This window comes from Scomber scombrus, chromosome 16 (assembly GCF_963691925.1).
Source record: "Scomber scombrus chromosome 16, fScoSco1.1, whole genome shotgun sequence".
NCBI classification, from domain to species: domain Eukaryota; kingdom Metazoa; phylum Chordata; class Actinopteri; order Scombriformes; family Scombridae; genus Scomber; species Scomber scombrus.
The window spans coordinates 290466-310101 of NC_084985.1; the positions used below are offsets into that span (position 1 = coordinate 290466).

Sequence of the window (19636 nt, forward strand, 5' to 3'; positions counted from 1 at the left end):
GAGAGTCAGACATCAGTTTGTGTCGCCGCCTCGTTCAGCAGCTACAGCACTCGGACTCAGAGGTCAGAGGTCAGCGACGGCGTTCTCTCAGCAGCAGGAAACAACCGGACAGAAGCTGAAAGTCTCCGGCAGCTTTCACTCCTCAGTATTTGTACTTTCCCTGCTCTGCTACCGGCGACGTGGCTGAGTTCGGGAGGAACAGCGGCTTTGGGGGAACTTGAGGTTTGAGCGACGCCGTCCGCCGGACGATGGCGGCGCGTTGAGCGTGCGGTCCTTCGCTGTAACTGTGCTGCCGCGTCAGGCAGCTGCTGCCGGTCAGCGGCCGCCGGCTCTCGCTGCTGCTGGCGGCCGGCGGCCCGTTGCTGCTGCTGTTGGTGTTCATCCTGGCGAGGAAGTGTGCGTGTGGCGCCCCCCGCTGGTTGAAGCTGTGGTGACGCGGCACGGCGCCGCCACTGCTGCCCATCTTGATGAGGGATTGGCGTTGGGAATGGTGGCGAGTCACGGAGACGGCGCTCTGACCGGGCCGCTCTGGAATCACTTGCTGCTGGAGCGGAGTGGAGGAAGAGGAGGAGGAGGAAGAGGGGATGGAGGTGGAGGAGGTGGGGTTGTTGGAGGAGGACGAAGAGGAGGAGGCGGAGGAGGAGCTGGAGGTTTGAGCAGGTGCGTCGAGGCGTTTGGGGAGGCCGTCCCGCGGCAGCGTGGAGGTGCTGTAGTACGGAGACGATTCTGTCTCAGGGATCTGCTGCTGGTGATGGTGACCGCCACCGCCGCCGCCACTGCTGCCGCCGCCGCTGCTGCTGCTGTGGTGGTTGCTATGGTGATGGCTGTGGTTGTAGTGGTGGGTGCGGGTCTGTCCATGGTGATGATGGGTGTGATGGTGACCATGATGATGTCCTCCAGAGGACGAGGACGGCCCGGGGAACACGGAGGAGGAGGAGGAGGAGGTCAGGACCTTGATGCCTCCGGTTCCCGACGCGCTGACCTCGTGGATGTGTTTGAGCAGCTCGTCCAGCGCCGACACGTCAACCACCGACTGAGGGAGCGACTGCTGGGAGTGGTGATGATGGGGGACTCCTCCTCCTCCTGATGACCGCTCATCACTGGAGATCTTCCTCTCCTCGAGGAGGTGCAGTGAGGACGAAGACGCGCCCGCTCCGTGGGCCAGTCCGTTGCTCAGACTGTTGCCATGGTGATGAGTGAAGGGGAACAGCTGCCGGGTCACGGAGTTGCCGACGACGGCCACGAAGCCCAGACCGGACCCAGAGCAGCTGGCAGCAGGTTTCGGGTGGTTGTCTTTGCCGTTGTTGCAGTTCTGGTTCTTCTCGTACTGATGCTGCTGCAGAGCCTTCATGTTCTTGATGGGCAGCTCCGGTGTGGAATCCGGCGTCGGCAGACCGGACAGCTCGCCGTCCGCCTGAGACAGAGACTGAACACAGATGAGACACAAAGATTCATCACTAAGAACAAATCCAAATATTTCAGTTTGATCTAAAAGACAATGTATAATCGTCTTTTTGAAGGAGCACGCTGCAGGATTTACTGACATCTAGTGGTGAGGTTGCATATTACAGCTAACCTACGAGTGTTTGCTTTGTCTGTTTCACACTAAACGTACGGATGAATATTATACTCTAAAGAACCACAGCTGCAGCTACCTGGGACAGGCTGAGGTCCCCCAGCGCTGGGCCCGGGGGTCCGGGGCTTTGGAGCTCCGCCAGGCCGTTTGGTATGAAGGAGCTGTACATCTGAGGGGTGGAGACGTCCAGTTTGTCCTCCTGGTGACAAAACAGGAAGAGACATGAAGACAAGCTGCTGCATGATGCTGAATCCACACAGAGACACAATTACTCACATAATATATAAACATATGAATCCATTATTACACATAACTAACATACTAACAGAAGTGCTGCTGAAGGACATTAGAAAGAAGAAGACCTGATAATGAAAGAGTGGATGAAGTGAATAAAGGAGAGAAGAGAGGATTCATTTAGAGTTCTTTGATAACAGAACCTGGAGAACCTTTAGACTGTACGACGTTCTAACTCTAACCCTTCACTGATTGGTCGACCTACCTTCGGCTGTCCGTCCAGCAGTCCGTTGAGCTTGGCCAGTGATCTGAGGGACAGTGCGTGAGGCAGCGAGGCTTCAGGGTCTTTGTTCAGCCTTCTCTCCCGCTGAGCGGCACTGCGGCTGCAGTAACACGACACCAGGAAGCCGGACAGGAAGGCGCCCAGGAGGAACGCCACCAGCACGCAGGCGATCAGCAGCGTGTAGTGGACGTTAGCGGCGGAGCGCTGATCCAGCTCCGGCAGATGCCGAACGCCTGAAACACAGAAAAAGAGATTTTATTACGGCTGCAGTCATGTGATCATACATCATGAATGTGATGAATGTATTCCAGGACAATAAAATAATCGCTGTAATAATAACCTGAACACTGAAGATCATAAAATCTCTCTCTCTCTCTGTCTCTCTCTCTCTCTCTCTCTCTCTCTCTCTGTCTCTCTCTCTCTCGCCCACTCTTTCTGAACATTAGTATTCACACAGACAGCAGTGAGGGCGAGCGAGAACAGGAATGACAGCAGGATGAAGGAGAGAGAGAGAATGTTAGAAATGAAAATGAAAGTGTGTGTGTGTGTGTGTGTGTGTGTGTGTGTGTGTGTGTGTGTGTGGGTGTGTGTGGGTGTGTGAGAGGAAAAAGGAGAAACCTTGTCAAGTTTGACTTTTCCGCTTCACCACCAAAAATGCTGGTAACACACACGATCCCTCACTTTAAAGGTCAGACACACACGTCTGCAGTGTGTGTGCGTGTGTGTCAGGTGTGTGTGTTGAATAAGAATGAAGCATCAGGCTGCAGAGCGGGGGAGGAGCATGAGGCGCCCTCCTGAACCTGTGAACCAATCAACCTGTCAATCACCACGTAGCCACGCCCTAATGCATACCCTGCTTTATGGTCACATATAAAATCAGGGAGGCCAAAATGTCCCAAATGAACATCATACTGCATTGAAGAAGGCTTTAAACTAGCGATTGAGACCATAAACACATGTTGAAAACGTTTACTGAGGTTAGAAATCAAGTGAGAAGTTGGTGAATTCTCCATTGACTTGTATAGAGACGGACACCAAAACGGTCGCCCCCTGGTGGCCTTTTGATAGAATGCAGCTTTAAGTTACTTCCTGGTTGGCCTCATTTCAGAGGACCAGAACTCCCCGCCTGGTTTGGTGTGAAGATGTAATGTTAAGGTGGTAAGGTGATGTTAAGGTGTTAAGGTGGTAATGTGATATTAAGGTGAGTAATGACTGCAGGATCTTGGGAAATAACGGCCGTCTGCTCTTTGAGGAGATGAAGTTGTGTAAAGTTTGAGTGCAGCTCGTTTGGAGTTATTTGTGGATCCACATTAAGCCCTGCTGTGGTGATAATGGTGCTGATGATAATGATGATGGTGATGATGATGATAATGGGGAGGGGAAGTGCTACTAAATGCTTCTTCATTGGTGTTAATATGCTGTTCACTCAACCTTTTAATGCTGCTGTTCTGCTGTTGAGTGTTTGTGAGTTTTTCAGCCTCGAGGTCGACAGAAGCTGTTTCAGACTGTCTCCTCTCTGCTGGATCAAAACTGGACTCGGCTGTTATAATCCTGAAGTGTCACTATAATAGTTGGTGAGGATGTTCACTGCCAGAATCTTCAGTTCTGCACCTTGATGATGTCATTGGGTGTTTTGGCGGATCAGACTCTAGCTGGTCACCTGACAGGATCCAGTTATGTTACTGCTCCTTTCTTTAACTGCTGTTCATGTGTGTGTATGGTGTGTGTGTGTGTGTGTGTGTGTGTGTTTACAGTTTAAACTGTAACTGTTGGACAGTCTTTGGATCCCAGATGTTATAATAAGAGATGCAGACAGACTCATGTCATCCAACAACATCATCATTTACATTGTGCAGAACTCATTCTGCACAATGTCAACTCTCATCTAATAGAAAACTTCCCTGTAATAGCACTGCAGCATAATGGCCAATTTATGTCCATTCAGAGCCCAAACTAACCCGCGGGCTTCCTCACACTGCATTAAATAACCAATCTGCAGCAGGAATGTCATTACGGGAATAGTTCCCCTCCAAACGATGTCATTACTGTAACGACAGGCTCTCCAGCGCAGTGCAGCGGATACACACCAACAAAACATCAGTCAGGCATTGTGTTGGGAGGCCTGATGTATACTAGCATCAACAGACAGAGCTGCTGTTAGACTGTTTCACTGTATTCTGCTGCCAGTCGCTCTGCAGGCATCAATAAAAACCTAAAAGTTAAACAACAGTTAATCATCACACAATTAGTGCGAGTGGAGAATGACTCAGTACAAGTATGTAAATGACTGAAGTCTCCTGCTGCTTTACACCTGCTGCGCCTGTAATCACGTCAGCCAGAGACACTAATCACACAGCCTGCTTATATTTATAGAAGGAAAAGTCTGATTTATAACTGACTGCTTCTCTCTTCATGTGCTGCTTGGTATAATCAGCTGTGTTCGGTCTGTCTAACGCTGAGTTCAGACATGAAGACAAACATCCAGCGTTGAACAGGCGTGTGACATCATCAAAGAGCAGCGACGCCTCAATGATTGACAGCTTCTACGACCTGTTCAGTGACGTCGACCAATAGGACGACAGTGTGCTGTCACACAGGAAGTCAGAGTGGAGAGATCAGCGGCTCATCTCACAGTTTTAATCAACATGAATCAGCTGTTAGAAGCGGCTGTCTGCTGGGTAACAAACAAATCAAAGCTGTTATCATGAAGGCACCACAGCGCCTCCACCTCCTCCGCAGACTGCAGAGAGCAGACATCACCACTCCAGTCATCACCATCTCCTACAGACGCACAATGGAAAGCTTTCTGACCTACTGCATCACTTCCTGGTTCGGTAACTGCAGAGGAAAGGCACAGACTGAAGAGGAGAGTGAGAACGGCAGAAAAGATCATCGCTGCCTCGCTGCTGGACATTAACAACCAACGCTGCATTAGCAGAGCCGGCAGTATCACTAAAGACTCCTCTCATCCCTCCTACCTAACCCTTAGACTCCTCTCATCCTACCTAACCCTAACCCTTAGACTCCTCTCATCCCTCCTACCTAACCCTAACCCTTAGACTCCTCTCATCCCTCCTACCTAACCCTAACCCTTAGACTCCTCTCATCCTACCTAACCCTAACCCTTAGACTCCTCTCATCCTACCTAACCCTAACCCTTAGACTCCTCTCATCCCTCCTACCTAACCCTAACCCTTAGACTCCTCTCATCCCTCCTAACCCTAACCTTTAGACTCCTCTCATCCCTCCTACCTAACCCTAACCCTTAGACTCCTCTCATCCTACCTAACCCTAACCCTTAGACTCCTCTCATCCTACCTAACCCTAACCTTTAGACTCCTCTCATCCCTCCTACCTAACCCTAACCCTTAGACTCCTCTCATCCTACCTAACCCTAACCCTTAGACTCCTCTCATCCTACCTAACCCTAACCCTTAGACTCCTCTCATCCTACCTAACCCTAACCTTTAGACTCCTCTCATCCCTCCTACCTAACCCTAACCCTTAGACTCCTCTCATCCTACCTAACCCTAACCCTTAGACTCCTCTCATCCTACCTAACCCTAACCCTTAGACTCCTCTCATCCCTCCTACCTAACCCTAACCCTTAGACTCCTCTCATCCCTCCTACCTAACCCTTAGACTCCTCTCATCCTACCTAACCCTAACCCTTAGACTCCTCTCATCCTACCTAACCCTAACCCTTAGACTCCTCTCATCCTACCTAACCCTAACCCTTAGACTCCTCTCATCCCTCCTACCTAACCCTAACCCTTAGACTCCTCTCATCCTACCTAACCCTAACCCTTAGACTCCTCTCATCCCTCCTACCTAACCCTAACCCTTAGACTCCTCTCATCCCTCCTAACCCTAACCCTTAGACTCCTCTCATCCCTCCTACCTAACCCTAACCCTTAGACTCCTCTCATCCCTCCTACCGAACCCTTAGACTCCTCTCATCCTACCTAACCCTAACCCTTAGACTCCTCTCATCCCTCCTACCTAACCCTAACCCTTAGACTCCTCTCATCCTACCTAACCCTAACCCTTAGACTCCTCTCATCCTACCTAACCCTAACCCTTAGACTCCTCTCATCCTACCTAACCCTAACCCATCTGCTCCTGAACCTGAACATAAATGAACTGAAATGACTGAAGTGAAGCACTTTAGAGAAGTCACCTTAATTTTAATCTTAGCTTATTTATTTATAATATTTATTTTAGAAAATCTTGCAATGTTTTGCATTTTATCCTCTTTTTATTTATTCTGTCGGTTTTATTTTAATATAAACATTATTTAGTTTTTATGCAGATGCATGAGAATGACCATTAAAATGAATCTGAGAACATCACTGATCACTGAGACACAGAAGAAAAGTTCAACATGTGAAGATTGTCAGGTAGATTATATGAGACTAGATTAGATTAGATTTATAGATGTTTGATTGACACTAATGAACCGGATGGATTCATTAAACATGTAGTTTGAATCATATTTCCTCCTAAATGCAGCAGGAAGTTAAAAGTTGATAAAGTTGTCGACCAGACTTAAAGAAAATCACCAAACAGTGTTTTCTAAACTAATTTCTGTTGGACTGGAGCTGCTTTTCATTCCCGTCCTCTAACGAGGCCTCATTTAGATGCCAGGTGAATGTGATTAACGGAGGAGGCAGAATACAAAGCGAGCGGCTCTCTGAGCTCTGAGGCGACCGAGCTGTGGACTCCAGTGTGTTTAAAGCTGCAGCTCTGATAGGATCTGAACTGCTGCAGCACATCAACGCAGCTACAATACCAACATGATGCAGAGAGTGTGAAGAGGCTCAGAGACGCCTGATGAAAGACGTCATTCACACTCAGATTACAGGAAGAATTCTTTAGTTTCATTTATCTCTGTTATGTTTTCTTAATCCCTGATTCTCCTGCTCTGCTCTTCATCACAGCTTCTGTAACTGCTGATGTGATGAAACCACTTCAGTTCACTTCAAGTGTTTCTGATCGACAGACTGAGTTCACGTCAAGTCTTCCACACATCAGGGATCAGCCTCCGTCTCTGCTCTCCGGCTTTAATCACAGTATAGAGACTTAATGGGATTCACTGCATGGGTCTGCTGTCGCTGTGTGAATGACAATAACTACCAGTCAGGTAGCAGCAGAGACGCAGGCCTGAATACAGAGCGGCCGCCGCTTTGATCTGCTGGGCTGTGATCTAGTGGAGGGTAATAATGTCCGACCGAGCGGCTACTGTACATCAACAGCAGCCAGTTGAGGGGGAATAACTGCATTTCTTCTGGTTGAGTTTGAGCTTGTTAGTGAAGGCTCGAGGCTCTCCAGAGGAGCCGACACATCAACAAACCTCTTCTCTTCTCTGAGACGTTTGAACATCTAATAAACCTGCAGCAGTGGAAGAAGCATTCAGATACTTTACTTAAAGCATCATCATAATAATAATAATAATGTACTGTATGGATGAATTATCTGTGACTCTGCAGCTTTATAGTGAGACTCATTGTTTACTCTCTGCTAGGGTTGGGCAATTAATGGAAAAATAATCTAAACCGACATTTAGAAACTCTAATCATCTTAATCTTGCTCATGTCAATTAATCGTGGTGTTCACTGTTGCCATGACAGCAAAGGTTGCATATCTTTAATGATCATTTGAACCCAAACCATGATCTTTACATAGTTCTGATCAAGTAAACTAGACATTAACCACAGCGAGAGTGGAAGGTTACACAGTCAGCTGTAGACTCACTGTCAGCTGTTACAGAAAGTGAACAAACAGGATGCTGTTGGTACTGAGCCGCCATCAACAGGCCATCACATCATAATGAATCTGTTGAAGCTCCTCCCATCACAGATCAATACAAACCAACACACTGAATAAAACAGCTTCTTCCCCAAAGCTGTAACACTACTGAGCTCTGATGTCTGAGATAGAGTCTGATAAAGATCCATCACTGGAGCACCTGGTGAAGGATTTACTTCATCGAGCAGGCCGATGAGTTTCTTACCGTAGGCGGAGTCGGCTGCAGACTCCTGGTTCCTCGAGGTCTCCGACACGTCAGCTGCAAACACACAGAACACCCAACATGTGACTCAGTAGCTCAGGATGTTTCATCTCATTCACAGCGTCACACTGTGGATTTATAATTGAGCGGTGTCTCCAGCTGTTATCACAGCTGTTATCATGGTGAATGTTTATCTCACCGTGGCAGCTGTCAGGGTGAAACGATTGGTTGCCATCGATGTCCTGTTCAAACCCGGCTCTGCACACAGGAGGAGAAGAATTAACACAAAATAAAGAACTCAACATCCACCGCAGACCGGCCTCCTCTCATGACGGTTGCCGTGGGTTACTGTCGCCTGGGAATCAAATTGATGATGTGTAACCACGGTGACCAGAAGGAAGATGAGTTGTTAATTGGGTGATGTCACATTCTTCCAAAGGAGGAGAAAAAAAGAAATACTACCAATTAATTCATTGGTTATTTCATACACTGTTGGCATAGCAACGGGAGCAATTTGGGGTTAAGTGTCTTGGACACACGGACATGTGGACCGGAGGAGCCAGGAATCAAACCGCTAATCTTCCAATTGGTGGACGGTCGCTCTACTTTCAGCAGCTGCAGAGGAAATTGAACGATCTCTCTGTGTTTGGTCCTGAAATCATTTTGCCTTCCTCTCCTCCCTCGCTCCATATTTACCTCTCTCCACCTCACTTATTTGCTAACTCATCCGCCTCCTCAGCCACTCAATATTTATCTGCCTTATCACTCATTCTCTCTCTCTCTGTGTCTCTGCGGATGGTTTCCACCAGCGTGGGCTGTGATGTAAGCCAGGAGAGAAATGATCCGGTGAGCGGCTATAAATCCTGAAGCCCCTCGGGCCCCTGAACGCCTCGTTCACCTAGCGAGGACTGACTCAGAGGACGGAAATACACTCGGTCAGTTATAAAATAGAGTTGTCTTCATGGTGTGAGCGGAGGCGTTAACAGGCTGTGAAAAGTCTTTACGATGTAGAAAAACAGCTTTGATGGTTTTTTACAGTCAGTGAAACATCGGAGCTCATAGAAGATAGAGTCATAGAAGATAGAGTCATAGAAGATAGAGTCATAGAAGACAGAGTCATAGAAGATAGAGTCATAGAAGATAGAGTCATAGAAGATAGAGTCATAGAAGATAGTCATAGAAGATAGTCATAGAAGATAGAGTCATAGAAGATAGAGTCATAGAAGATAGTCATAGAAGATAGAGTCATAGAAGATAGAGTCATAGAAGATAGTCATAGAAGATAGAGTCATAGAAGATAGTCATAGAAGATAGAGTCATAGAAGATAGTCATAGAAGATAGAATCATAGAAGATAGAGTCATAGAAGATAGAGTCATAGAAGATAGAGTCATAGAAGATAGAGTCATAGAAGATAGTCATAGAAGATAGAGTCATAGAAGATAGAGTCATAGAAGATAGTCATAGAAGATAGAATCATAGAAGATAGAGTCATAGAAGATAGAGTCATAGAAGATAGAGTCATAGAAGATAGTCATAGAAGATAGAGTCATAGAAGATAGAGTCATAGAAGATAGAGTCATAGAAGATAGTCATAGAAGATAGAGTCATTGAAGATAGTCATAGAAGATAGAGTCATAGAAGATAGAGTCATAGAAGATAGAGTCATAGAAGATAGAGTCATAGAAGATAGAGTCATAGAAGATAGAGTCATAGAAGATAGAGTCATAGAAGATAGTCATAGAAGATAGTCATAGAAGATAGAGTCATAGAAGATAGAGTCATAGAAGATAGTCATAGAAGATAGAGTCATAGAAGATAGAGTCATAGAAGATAGAGTCATAGAAGATAGTCATAGAAGATAGTCATAGAAGATAGAGTCATAGAAGATAGTCATAGAAGATAGAGTCATAGAAGATAGTCATAGAAGATAGAGTCATAGAAGATAGTCATAGAAGATAGAGTCATAGAAGATAGTCATAGAAGATAGAGTCATAGAAGATAGAGTCATAGAAGATAGTCATAGAAGATAGAGTCATAGAAGATAGAGTCATAGAAGATAGTCATAGAAGATAGAGTCATAGAAGATAGTCATAGAAGATAGAGTCATAGAAGATAGAGTCATAGAAGATAGTCATAGAAGATAGAGTCATAGAAGATAGAGTCATAGAAGATAGTCATAGAAGATAGAGTCATAGAAGATAGAGTCATAGAAGATAGAGTCATAGAAGATAGTCATAGAAGATAGAGTCATAGAAGATAGTCATAGAAGATAGAGTCATAGAAGAGTCATAGAAGATAGAGTCATAGAAGATAGAGTCATAGAAGATAGTCATAGAAGATAGAGTCATAGAAGATAGTCATAGAAGATAGTCATAGAAGATAGAGTCATAGAAGATAGTCATAGAAGATAGAGTCATAGAAGATAGTCATAGAAGATAGTCATAGAAGATAGTCATAGAAGATAGAGTCATAGAAGATAGTCATAGAAGATAGTCATAGAAGATAGTCATAGAAGATAGAGTCATAGAAGATAGTCATAGAAGATAGAGTCATAGAAGACAGAGTCATAGAAGATAGTCATAGAAGATAGTCATAGAAGATAGAGTCATAGAAGATAGTCATAGAAGATAGAGTCATAGAAGATAGAGTCATAGAAGATAGAGTCATAGAAGATAGAGTCATAGAAGAGTCATAGAAGATAGAGTCATAGAAGATAGAGTCATAGAAGATAGAGTCATAGAAGATAGTCATAGAAGACAGAGTCATAGAAGATAGTCATAGAAGATAGAGTCATAGAAGATAGAGTCATAGAAGATAGTCATAGAAGATAGAGTCATAGAAGATAGAGTCATAGAAGATAGAGTCATAGAAGATAGAGTCATAGAAGATAGAGTCATAGAAGATAGTCATAGAAGATAGAGTCATAGAGTCATAGAAGATAGTCATAGAAGATAGAGTCATAGAAGATAGAGTCATAGAAGAGTCATAGAAGATAGAGTCGATAGAGTCATAGAAGATAGTCATAGAAGATAGAGTCATAGAAGATAGAGTCATAGAAGATAGAGTCATAGAAGATAGAGTCATAGAAGAATCATAGAAGGTAGAGTCATAGAAGATAGAGTCATAGAAGATAGAGTCATAGAAGATAGTCATAGAAGAACACACAGACACACACACACACACACACACACAGCGGCTGCTCTCACAATGAAACATGATCTGATGTCACATCTGAGAAGATTTAGTGATAAATTAAAGTTTATCATCAAAAACTCTCAAAATTTAATAATTTTTTTTTTTTTTTTTACAGTTTTGCAGCAAATTTGCAAAATGTAAAGAATCTTTTCTTTATTTCAGTCTGAAAGTGTTAAAAGACTAAATAACAGAAACATTAGTTGTGTTTGTCGTCTGATCGGCTTCATTAAACCCAGACGTTACTTTCACTCTCTGAGCTCTCCTTCTTCCTCTTCCTCTTCTTCCTCTTCTTTCCCGCCTCTTGCATCACATCTTTGCCTCCCTCTCCATTTCCTCTCACGTCTCTTTTCATCTCCGCCGGCTCATCCTGTCCGTTTGAATCTTCCTCCAGCTTCTCTCTGCTGCTGTTTCTAGTAAACGCTGCTCTACATATTATTCTTTCTACATTTAGAAGAAAACTGCATTTCAACATCTTCTTCATTTTCAGACTCAGAAACATCAAAGTCTGAAAGTAAAATGAAATGGATCAGAACAAAGATGCTTATTAGTCTCATTAGTGAAAGAAGAAGAAGAGCTGAACTGAGACTTTCTCTACGTTAGAGGAAACTTTCTCTACGTTAGAGGAAACTTTCTCTACGTTAGAGGAGACTTTCTCTACGTTAGAGGAAACTTTCTCTACGTTAGAGGAGACTTTCTCTACGTTAGAGGAAACTTTATCTACGTTAGAGGAAACTTTCTCTACGTTAGAGGAAACTTTCTCTACGTTAGAGGAAACTTTCTCTACGTTAGAGGAAACTTTCTCTACGTTAGAGGAGACTTTCTCTACGTTAGAGGAAACTTTCTCTACGTTAGAGGAGACTTTCTCTACGTTAGAGGAAACTTTCTCTACGTTAGAGGAGACTTTCTCTACGTTAGAGGAAACTTTCTCTACGTTAGAGGAAACTTTCTCTACGTTAGAGGAAACTTTCTCTACGTTAGAGGAAACTTTCTCTACGTTAGAGGAGACTTTCTCTACGTTAGAGGAAACTTTCTCTACGTTAGAGGAGACTTTCTCACGTTAGAGGAAACTTTCTCTATGTTAGAGGAAACTTTCTCTACGTTAGAGGAAACTTTCTCTACGTTAGAGGAGACTTTCTCTACGTTAGAGGAAACTTTCTCTACGTTAGAGGAAACTTTCTCTATGTTAGAGGAGACTTTCTCTACGTTAGAGGAGACTTTCTCACGTTAGAGGAAACTTTCTCTATGTTAGAGGAAACTTTTTCTACGTTAGAGGAAACTTTCTCTACGTTAGAGGAAACTTTCTGCTCATGAAGGATCGACAGTTCAGTCAACCTGCTCTGTGTCACTTTTTATAACATCCTGCATCACCAGTCATGTCAGAAGCTCATTCAGACTGTTGTTTGTGTGAAGTTAAGAGATCATGTCTTGTTCCTGGCTCACCAAACATGTTGATGTTCTGTATTGTTCAGCTCGTCTAATCTCACTAAAGATGATCACAGTGAGAACAGCTTCTACTCTGCCTCCGATCATCAGTCCATCGGCCAGGAAACACATGTCAGATATAAAGATCCGTCAGCTGAGGAGAACATCACATTCAATCTGACCACAGATCAATACGAGCATTATGTTTGTGTTTGACACTGATTGATCATGTTTGATGGACGTCAGCAAACTGAAACACCAGAAACTCTAAATCAACTCAAGTTTTTGGACTTTTTCTTTTTTCACCATTTTCTGAAGCAAACAACTAATCAATGAAGTTAAAGTTGTGACCAGAAAAACAGCTGGAGACCAACAGTGAAACATCATCATCATCACCATCATCATCATCATCATCATCATCATCATCATCAGTCTCCACTCCCAGCTGGAGACCAACAGTGAAACATCATCATCATCACCATCATCATCATCATCATCATCATCATCATCACCATCATCATCATCATCATCATCATCATCATCAGTCTCCACTCACAGCTGGAGACCAACAGTGAAACATCATCATCATCATCATCATCATCATCATCATCATCATCATCATCAGTCTCCACTCACAGCTGGAGACCAACAGTGAAACATCATCAACTACGACTCCCAGCATGCATTTCAGCAATCACAAAGTTTAAAAGAGTCTCAGAGATTCATCATCCGACTGAAAACCTCCAAACTGTGATAATAATCCTCTTCATCACCATCATCATCATCATCATCATCATCATCAGTCTCCACTCACCGCTGGACTTTCTGTGTATTTAATTATTTAATATTAATATCATTGCTGATATTGTGTAAAATGGTTTCTTTAGGTTCTTTTCTTCTGTTCAGACTTGTCAGAAAACACGATTTCATCATTTTAATTTGTAGAGAACAAAGTTTCCAAAGATAGAAGAAATATTTCTGACGAGTGAAATTCTGCAATCTGATGAAATGAAGCCGAAGATTTCACTCTGAGGACAAAACCTTTAAAGTTACACATTAATACCAGCAGAGTGCACGATCACATGCACGCTCACATGCACGCTGCACATTAACATTATTCCCGTCATGTTTCCTCTGCCAGCTTTTCACTCAGGTATTCGATGCTGAGAGGAAACACACAGAGAAGAAGAAGAAGAAGAAGAGACAGGAACAGGAAGTGACACGTACTTGAAACCAGGCGCCATGTTGGCACAACTTCCTGTCCGCAGCCAGATGCAGTATGGGTCACGAGAGGCCAGACAAGCTCTGCAGAGACAAAGAGGAAGAAGAGAGGACGAGTCTTTATTTAATGTTTAAACCACAAATAAACAGATTGATTCTTATTGATGTGTCTCTGCTCTGAATTATTATTATTATTATTATTATTATTATTATTATTATGCTTCTTCTTCTTCTTCTTCTTCTTACTGTTTGCAGGCTCCGTGTCGGGTGCAGCGGCTCAGCTGGACTCGGATCACGCAGCTGCTGAAGGCCACAAACAGAGCGTGATGGTCTTTATCCAGCTCCAGACCCAGAACTCTCCTGTCCTCCTGGCCCTGAACGTTACACCTGCACACAGGAAGTCAGCTGTCAGTGAAATGCTTTCGTGTGATTGGTTGACCATCAGGACTGACGATGCGTACTTGGTGGGGTTGTAGACGTCAATGTCTTCCAGCAGTCTGGATCCAGAGCTGTAGTCCGGATCCGTGCTGGCCAGAACCTTCAGGACCCTGCCGTCGTCCGAGCCCAGAAACATGACGGTCCGGTCTTTGGAGGGTCCGGCCGAGACGTCCACCACGATCTGGGTCAGCTTGGACCTGAGACGGGACCACAGGATAGTAAATGTACATTTTCCTTAAAGAGACAGGAGCTCAAACTGTTAGAGGCTGAACTGAGGCGCTGCATTAAGGACCAGGACCAGATTAATAAAGAGGTTTTATTCCAGCAGAGACTCAGAATATTAATATAGAGATGAATCTTCCTCCATGATGTAAGTCACTGATCAGCCTGCTGCTGACTCACTGTAACTGGACTTCATGTCTGAGCCCAAACCTTCATCACTGTGTTATATAAGCATCGTTATCTGGGTCAGCTCAGCTCTGTCTGGAGCCAACGTTAAGAGTACCAAGAGTTTAGAGAGATTCTTGATCCAGACTCATAATTATAATAATTATAATCCATCAAACCTGCAGATTAAAAAAGGTCAGAGACTTCCTGTTAGCCACCGACCAATCAGACGTCAGTCTCACTTCTGACCTCACAGCTCTGATTCTACTGTACTGTAGTACAGTTAGAGGTACTAGTACTCTACTGTAGTACAGTTAGAGGTACTTGTACTTTACTGTAGTACAGTTAGAGGTACTGGTGCGTGTCTGACCTGCTGGCGGTCCTGGTGAAGCAGGGCCGGTGGTTGACGGAGGGGACAGCTTCGTCCATCAGTGGATAGGACTTAATAAACGTCAGCGTCTCATCTGGAAACTGAACCGATGACTTGTATTCTGCAGCCGGACCGTCTCCTGCACACGTCCCTGGTCTGCAGGACAGAAACACACTGTTCAGATCTGCTGTTGTTTAAATGCTGCTTTAAACTCTTAAAGGTCCAACAGCGTCTCACCGAGGACGCGGGACATGCTCGTCAGGAACCGGAGTCCAGGACGAGTCGCCGGTCCGCTGCTCCTTAAACTTCCCGTTAAAGACTTTCTCGATGTCGTCCATGTAGAAGGCACAGACTGCAGAGCCAGGGATGCTGAGAGACAGAGGAGAGAGAGAGAGGACAGAGTGAGGGTTAGGGTTAACACAAAGAGAGGGTTAGGGGTTAACACACAGAGAGGGTTAGGGTTAACACACAGAGAGGGTTAGGGTTAGGACACAGAGAGGGTTAGGGGTTAACATACAGAGAGGGTTAGGGTTAACACACAGAGAGGGTTAGGGGTTAACACACAGAGAGGGTTAGGGTTAGGACACAGAGAGGGTTAGGGGTTAACACACAGAGAGGGTCAGGGGTTAACACACAGAGAGGGTTAGGGTTAGGACACAGAGGGGGTCAGGGGTTAACACACAGAGAGGGTTAGGGTTAGGACACAGAGAGGGTTAGGGTTAACACACAGAGAGGGTTAGGGGTTAACACACAGAGAGGGTTAGGGGTTAACACACAGAGAGGGTTAGGGTTAACACACAGAGAGGGTTAGGGGTTAACACACAGAGAGGGTTAGGGGTTAACATACAGAGAGGGTTAGGGTTAGGACACAGAGAGGGTTAGGGTTAGGACACAGAGAGGGTTAGGGGTTAACACACAGAGAGGGTTAGGGTTAGGACACAGAGGGGGTCAGGGGTTAACACACAGAGAGGGTTAGGGTTAGGACACAGAGAGGGTTAAGGGTTAACACACAGAGAGGGTTAGGGTTAGGACACAGAGAGGGTTAGGGGTTAACACACAGAGAGGGTTAGGGTTAACACACAGAGAGGGTTAGGGGTTAACACACAGAGAGGGTTAGGGTTAGGACACAGAGAGGGTTAGGGTTAACACACAGAGAGGGTTAGGGGTTAGGACACAGAGAGGGTTAGGGTTAGGACACAGAGAGGGTTAGGGGTTAACATACAGAGAGGGTTAGGGGTTAACATACAGAGAGGGTTAGGGGTTAACACACAGAGGGGGTTAGGGTTAGGACACAGAGGGGGTCAGGGGTTAACACACAGAGAGGGTTAGGGTTAACACACAGAGAGGGTTAGGGTTAGGACACAGAGGGGGTTAGGGTTAGGACACAGAGGGGGTCAGGGGTTAACACACAGAGAGGGTCAGGGGTTAACACACAGAGAGGGTTAGGGGTTAACACACAGAGGGGGTTAGGGGTTAACACACAGAGAGGGTTAGGGGTTAACACACAGAGAGGGTTAGGGTTAACACACAGAGAGGGTTAGGGTTAGGACACAGAGAGGGTTAGGGTTAACACACAGAGAGGGTTAGGGTTAGGACACAGAGAGGGTTAGGGGTTAACAGGGTCTCTGACCTGTTGGACTGGGTGGTAAAGACTCCGACCACAGCTGGTCTCTGGTTGATCTGCAGAACGTTGGTGAGAGACTGAAGAACGTCGAAGTAGAAGAACGAATCTCCAGGAACCGAACAATTCAGACGAGCCTGAACACACCGGGTCAAAGGTCAGAGGTCAGAGAGCGGATTGATTTCATTTATTATATTTCAGAGTTGATCATAAAAACAGTGACGTCACCTTTAGAAATGAAGTCCAGTATCTCTCCAGAACTCTGGGAGAGCCGCCGTTATCGTTCTTACAGACACGAGCGACCCGAGAAAACACCACCTGAGACAGAGTCATGATGTCATGAGGACATGATGTCATGATGTCATGAGGACATGATGTCATGATGTCATGAGGACAGAGTTATGCTGTCATGAGGACAGATTCATGCTGTCATGAGGACATGATGTCATGAGGACATAGACATGATGTCATGATGTCATGAAGTCATGATGTCATGATGTCATGAGGACAGAGTCATGATGTCATGAGGACAGAGACATGATGTCATGAGGACATGAGGACAGAGTCATGATGTCATGATGTCCTGAGGACAGAGTCATGATGTCATGATGTCCTGAGGACAGAGTCATGATGTCATGATGTCCTGAGGACATAGACATGATGTCATGATGTCCTGAGGACAGAGTCATGCTGTCATGAGGACATGATGTCATGAGGACATAGACATGATGTCATGCTGTCATGAGGACATGAGGACATGAGGACAGAGACATGATGTCATGATGTCATGAGGACAGAGTCATGATGTCATGATGTCCTGAGGACAGAGTCATGCTGTCATGAGGACATGATGTCATGAGGACATAGACATGATGTCATGATGTCATGAGGACATAGACATGATGTCATGATGTCATGAAGTCATGATGTCATGATGTCATGAGGACAGAGACATGATGTCATGAGGACAGAGACATGATGTCATGATGTCATGAGGACAGAGTCATGATGTCATGAAGACAGAGACAGACGAACCTTCCCCAGAGCCGTGTTCTCCACAGCGATCTCACGCAGGAAGAAGTAGACGTAGTTTCCGTAGTCGATGGCGTGCAGGAAGTGCGGCTCTGCAGACACAGACAGGAAGTCATCATTTCTGTTCTTTTCAAAGTAAAACTCTCAGAGATTACACAGAGTTTAACATTTAGCTAATTAAGACGTATGATCCTAAATCACGTGACTTTTACCTCGGAGCCACTTGGAGTCGTATTTGACGGTCCTGAGGACGGGCCGGTCGTCTCCCAGGCTCCGGTAGATCACAGCGTCGCTGGCCAGGAAGTCGGTCATCGTGGCCGAGTAGAAATCTCCTCCTGAGGGTTAACCCACGCAGACGTGAACGTTACATATTAAAGTCACGGTTCTCCATCATTACTGCAGATTATAATATATAATAAAGGAGCGGAGGACATTTAGACTCACCAGCAAACAGTCCAACGTTGGACTGAACGGACTCGAAGGGACATCGAGCCTGACCGACTACTTCCTCTCCCACCGGCTCCAGACTCGTCATCTGAGAGGAGAAACACGGTTCCACCAATGAGATCAGAGAACAGAGAGCGTGACTCATGTGACTAACATATGACCCTGTTTATATTCTACATGTTAACGTCTGCAGATCAGCAGCTTTATTAAAGTGAAGCAGCTTTTATCAGTCAGAGTCTGCAGGGAAACGAGGGCAGAGCCTGTCAATCAAACCACGACGAGGAAGAAAGAACGGAGAGCAACTCTCAACTGAAACATCACATGAAGTGTTTGGTCTCGATGACGAGTCTGACACTTTCTATTAGGAGAGAGAGAGAGAGAGAGAGAGAGAGAGAGAGACAGAGATAACTGTGGTAACTATGGTAACGCAGCTGTGCACCTTGTAGTTCCTGCAGGTGGGGTTGAAGGCGTTGGTGCCGCAGGTGAACAACGTCTCGTCGTTTCGGGGAACCAGAACTTTGACGTAGTTGTAACATTCGTCCTGAAACACAAATAAACAAATAAATACATAAATAAACGTCTTCGTTGACGTTCTAGCTGAGGCTCTAGCTGACGTTCTAGCTGAGGTTCTAGTTAATGTTTCTAGCTGATGTTCTAGCTGATGTTCTTGCTGAGGTTCTAGCTGATGTTCTTGCTGAGGTTCTAGCTGAGGTTCTAGCTGACGTTCTAGCTGATGTTCTAGCTGAGGTTCTAGTTAATGTTCTAGCTGATGTTCTAGCTGATGTTCTTGCTGCGGTGGTTCTAGCTGATGTTCTAGCTGAGGTTCTAGCTGACGTTCTAGCTGATGTTCTAGCTGATGTTCTAGCTGATGTTCTAGCTGAGGTTCTAGTTAATGTTCTAGCTGATGTTCTAGCTGATGTTCTAGCTGAGGTTCTAGCTGATGTTCTAGCTGAGGTTCTAGTTAATGTTCTAGCTGATGTTCTAGCTGATGTTCTTGCTGAGGTTCTAGCTGATGTTCTTGCTGAGGTTCTAGCTGAGGTTCTAGTTAATGTTCTAGTTAATGTTCTAGCTGATCTTCTAGCTGATGTTCTAGCTGATGTTCTTGCTGAGGTTCTAGCTGATGTTCTAGTTGATGTTCTAGCTGATGTTCTAGCTGATGTTCTAGCTGAGGTTCTAGCTGAGGTTCTAGCTGAGGAGGAGGAACTCACGCTGTTCTTCCCTCGGACCGTACACTTGCTGACGTCTCTTGATTTCCACGTCAGCTTCTGAAACACACGAAGAAGAAAACGTTGGATGATCAGAATTAATGAACGTTAACATTTATTATTATTAATAAAGTTTTATTTAAAACTTTTCTCACCAGCTGAGGGACGAACCGCTCTGAAGCCGTCGTCAGGT

General features: G+C 45.1%; 1 protein-coding gene across 1 annotated transcript in view; it reads right to left on the reverse strand.

The window, feature by feature from the left end:
• Positions 1–123: 123 nt before the first annotated feature.
• Positions 124–19636, reverse strand: part of LOC133996029 (semaphorin-6D-like) — a 25936-nt gene continuing 6423 nt past the window's right edge. The window contains exons 4-21 of the mRNA XM_062435562.1: positions 19599–19636; positions 19447–19503; positions 18678–18779; positions 18236–18326; positions 18004–18126; positions 17795–17883; positions 16988–17077; positions 16769–16896; positions 15376–15507; positions 15139–15294; positions 14405–14578; positions 14190–14330; positions 13950–14027; positions 8303–8361; positions 8107–8160; positions 2076–2326; positions 1656–1775; positions 124–1426 (exon numbers count right to left, since the gene is read on the reverse strand). The exon at positions 19599–19636 is cut by the window's right edge and continues 20 nt beyond it. Of these exons, the coding sequence (XP_062291546.1) occupies positions 143–1426; positions 1656–1775; positions 2076–2326; positions 8107–8160; positions 8303–8361; positions 13950–14027; positions 14190–14330; positions 14405–14578; positions 15139–15294; positions 15376–15507; positions 16769–16896; positions 16988–17077; positions 17795–17883; positions 18004–18126; positions 18236–18326; positions 18678–18779; positions 19447–19503; positions 19599–19636 (3167 nt within the window). The 3' untranslated portion in view covers positions 124–142. The remainder of the gene's footprint in view (positions 1427–1655; positions 1776–2075; positions 2327–8106; positions 8161–8302; positions 8362–13949; positions 14028–14189; positions 14331–14404; positions 14579–15138; positions 15295–15375; positions 15508–16768; positions 16897–16987; positions 17078–17794; positions 17884–18003; positions 18127–18235; positions 18327–18677; positions 18780–19446; positions 19504–19598) is intronic.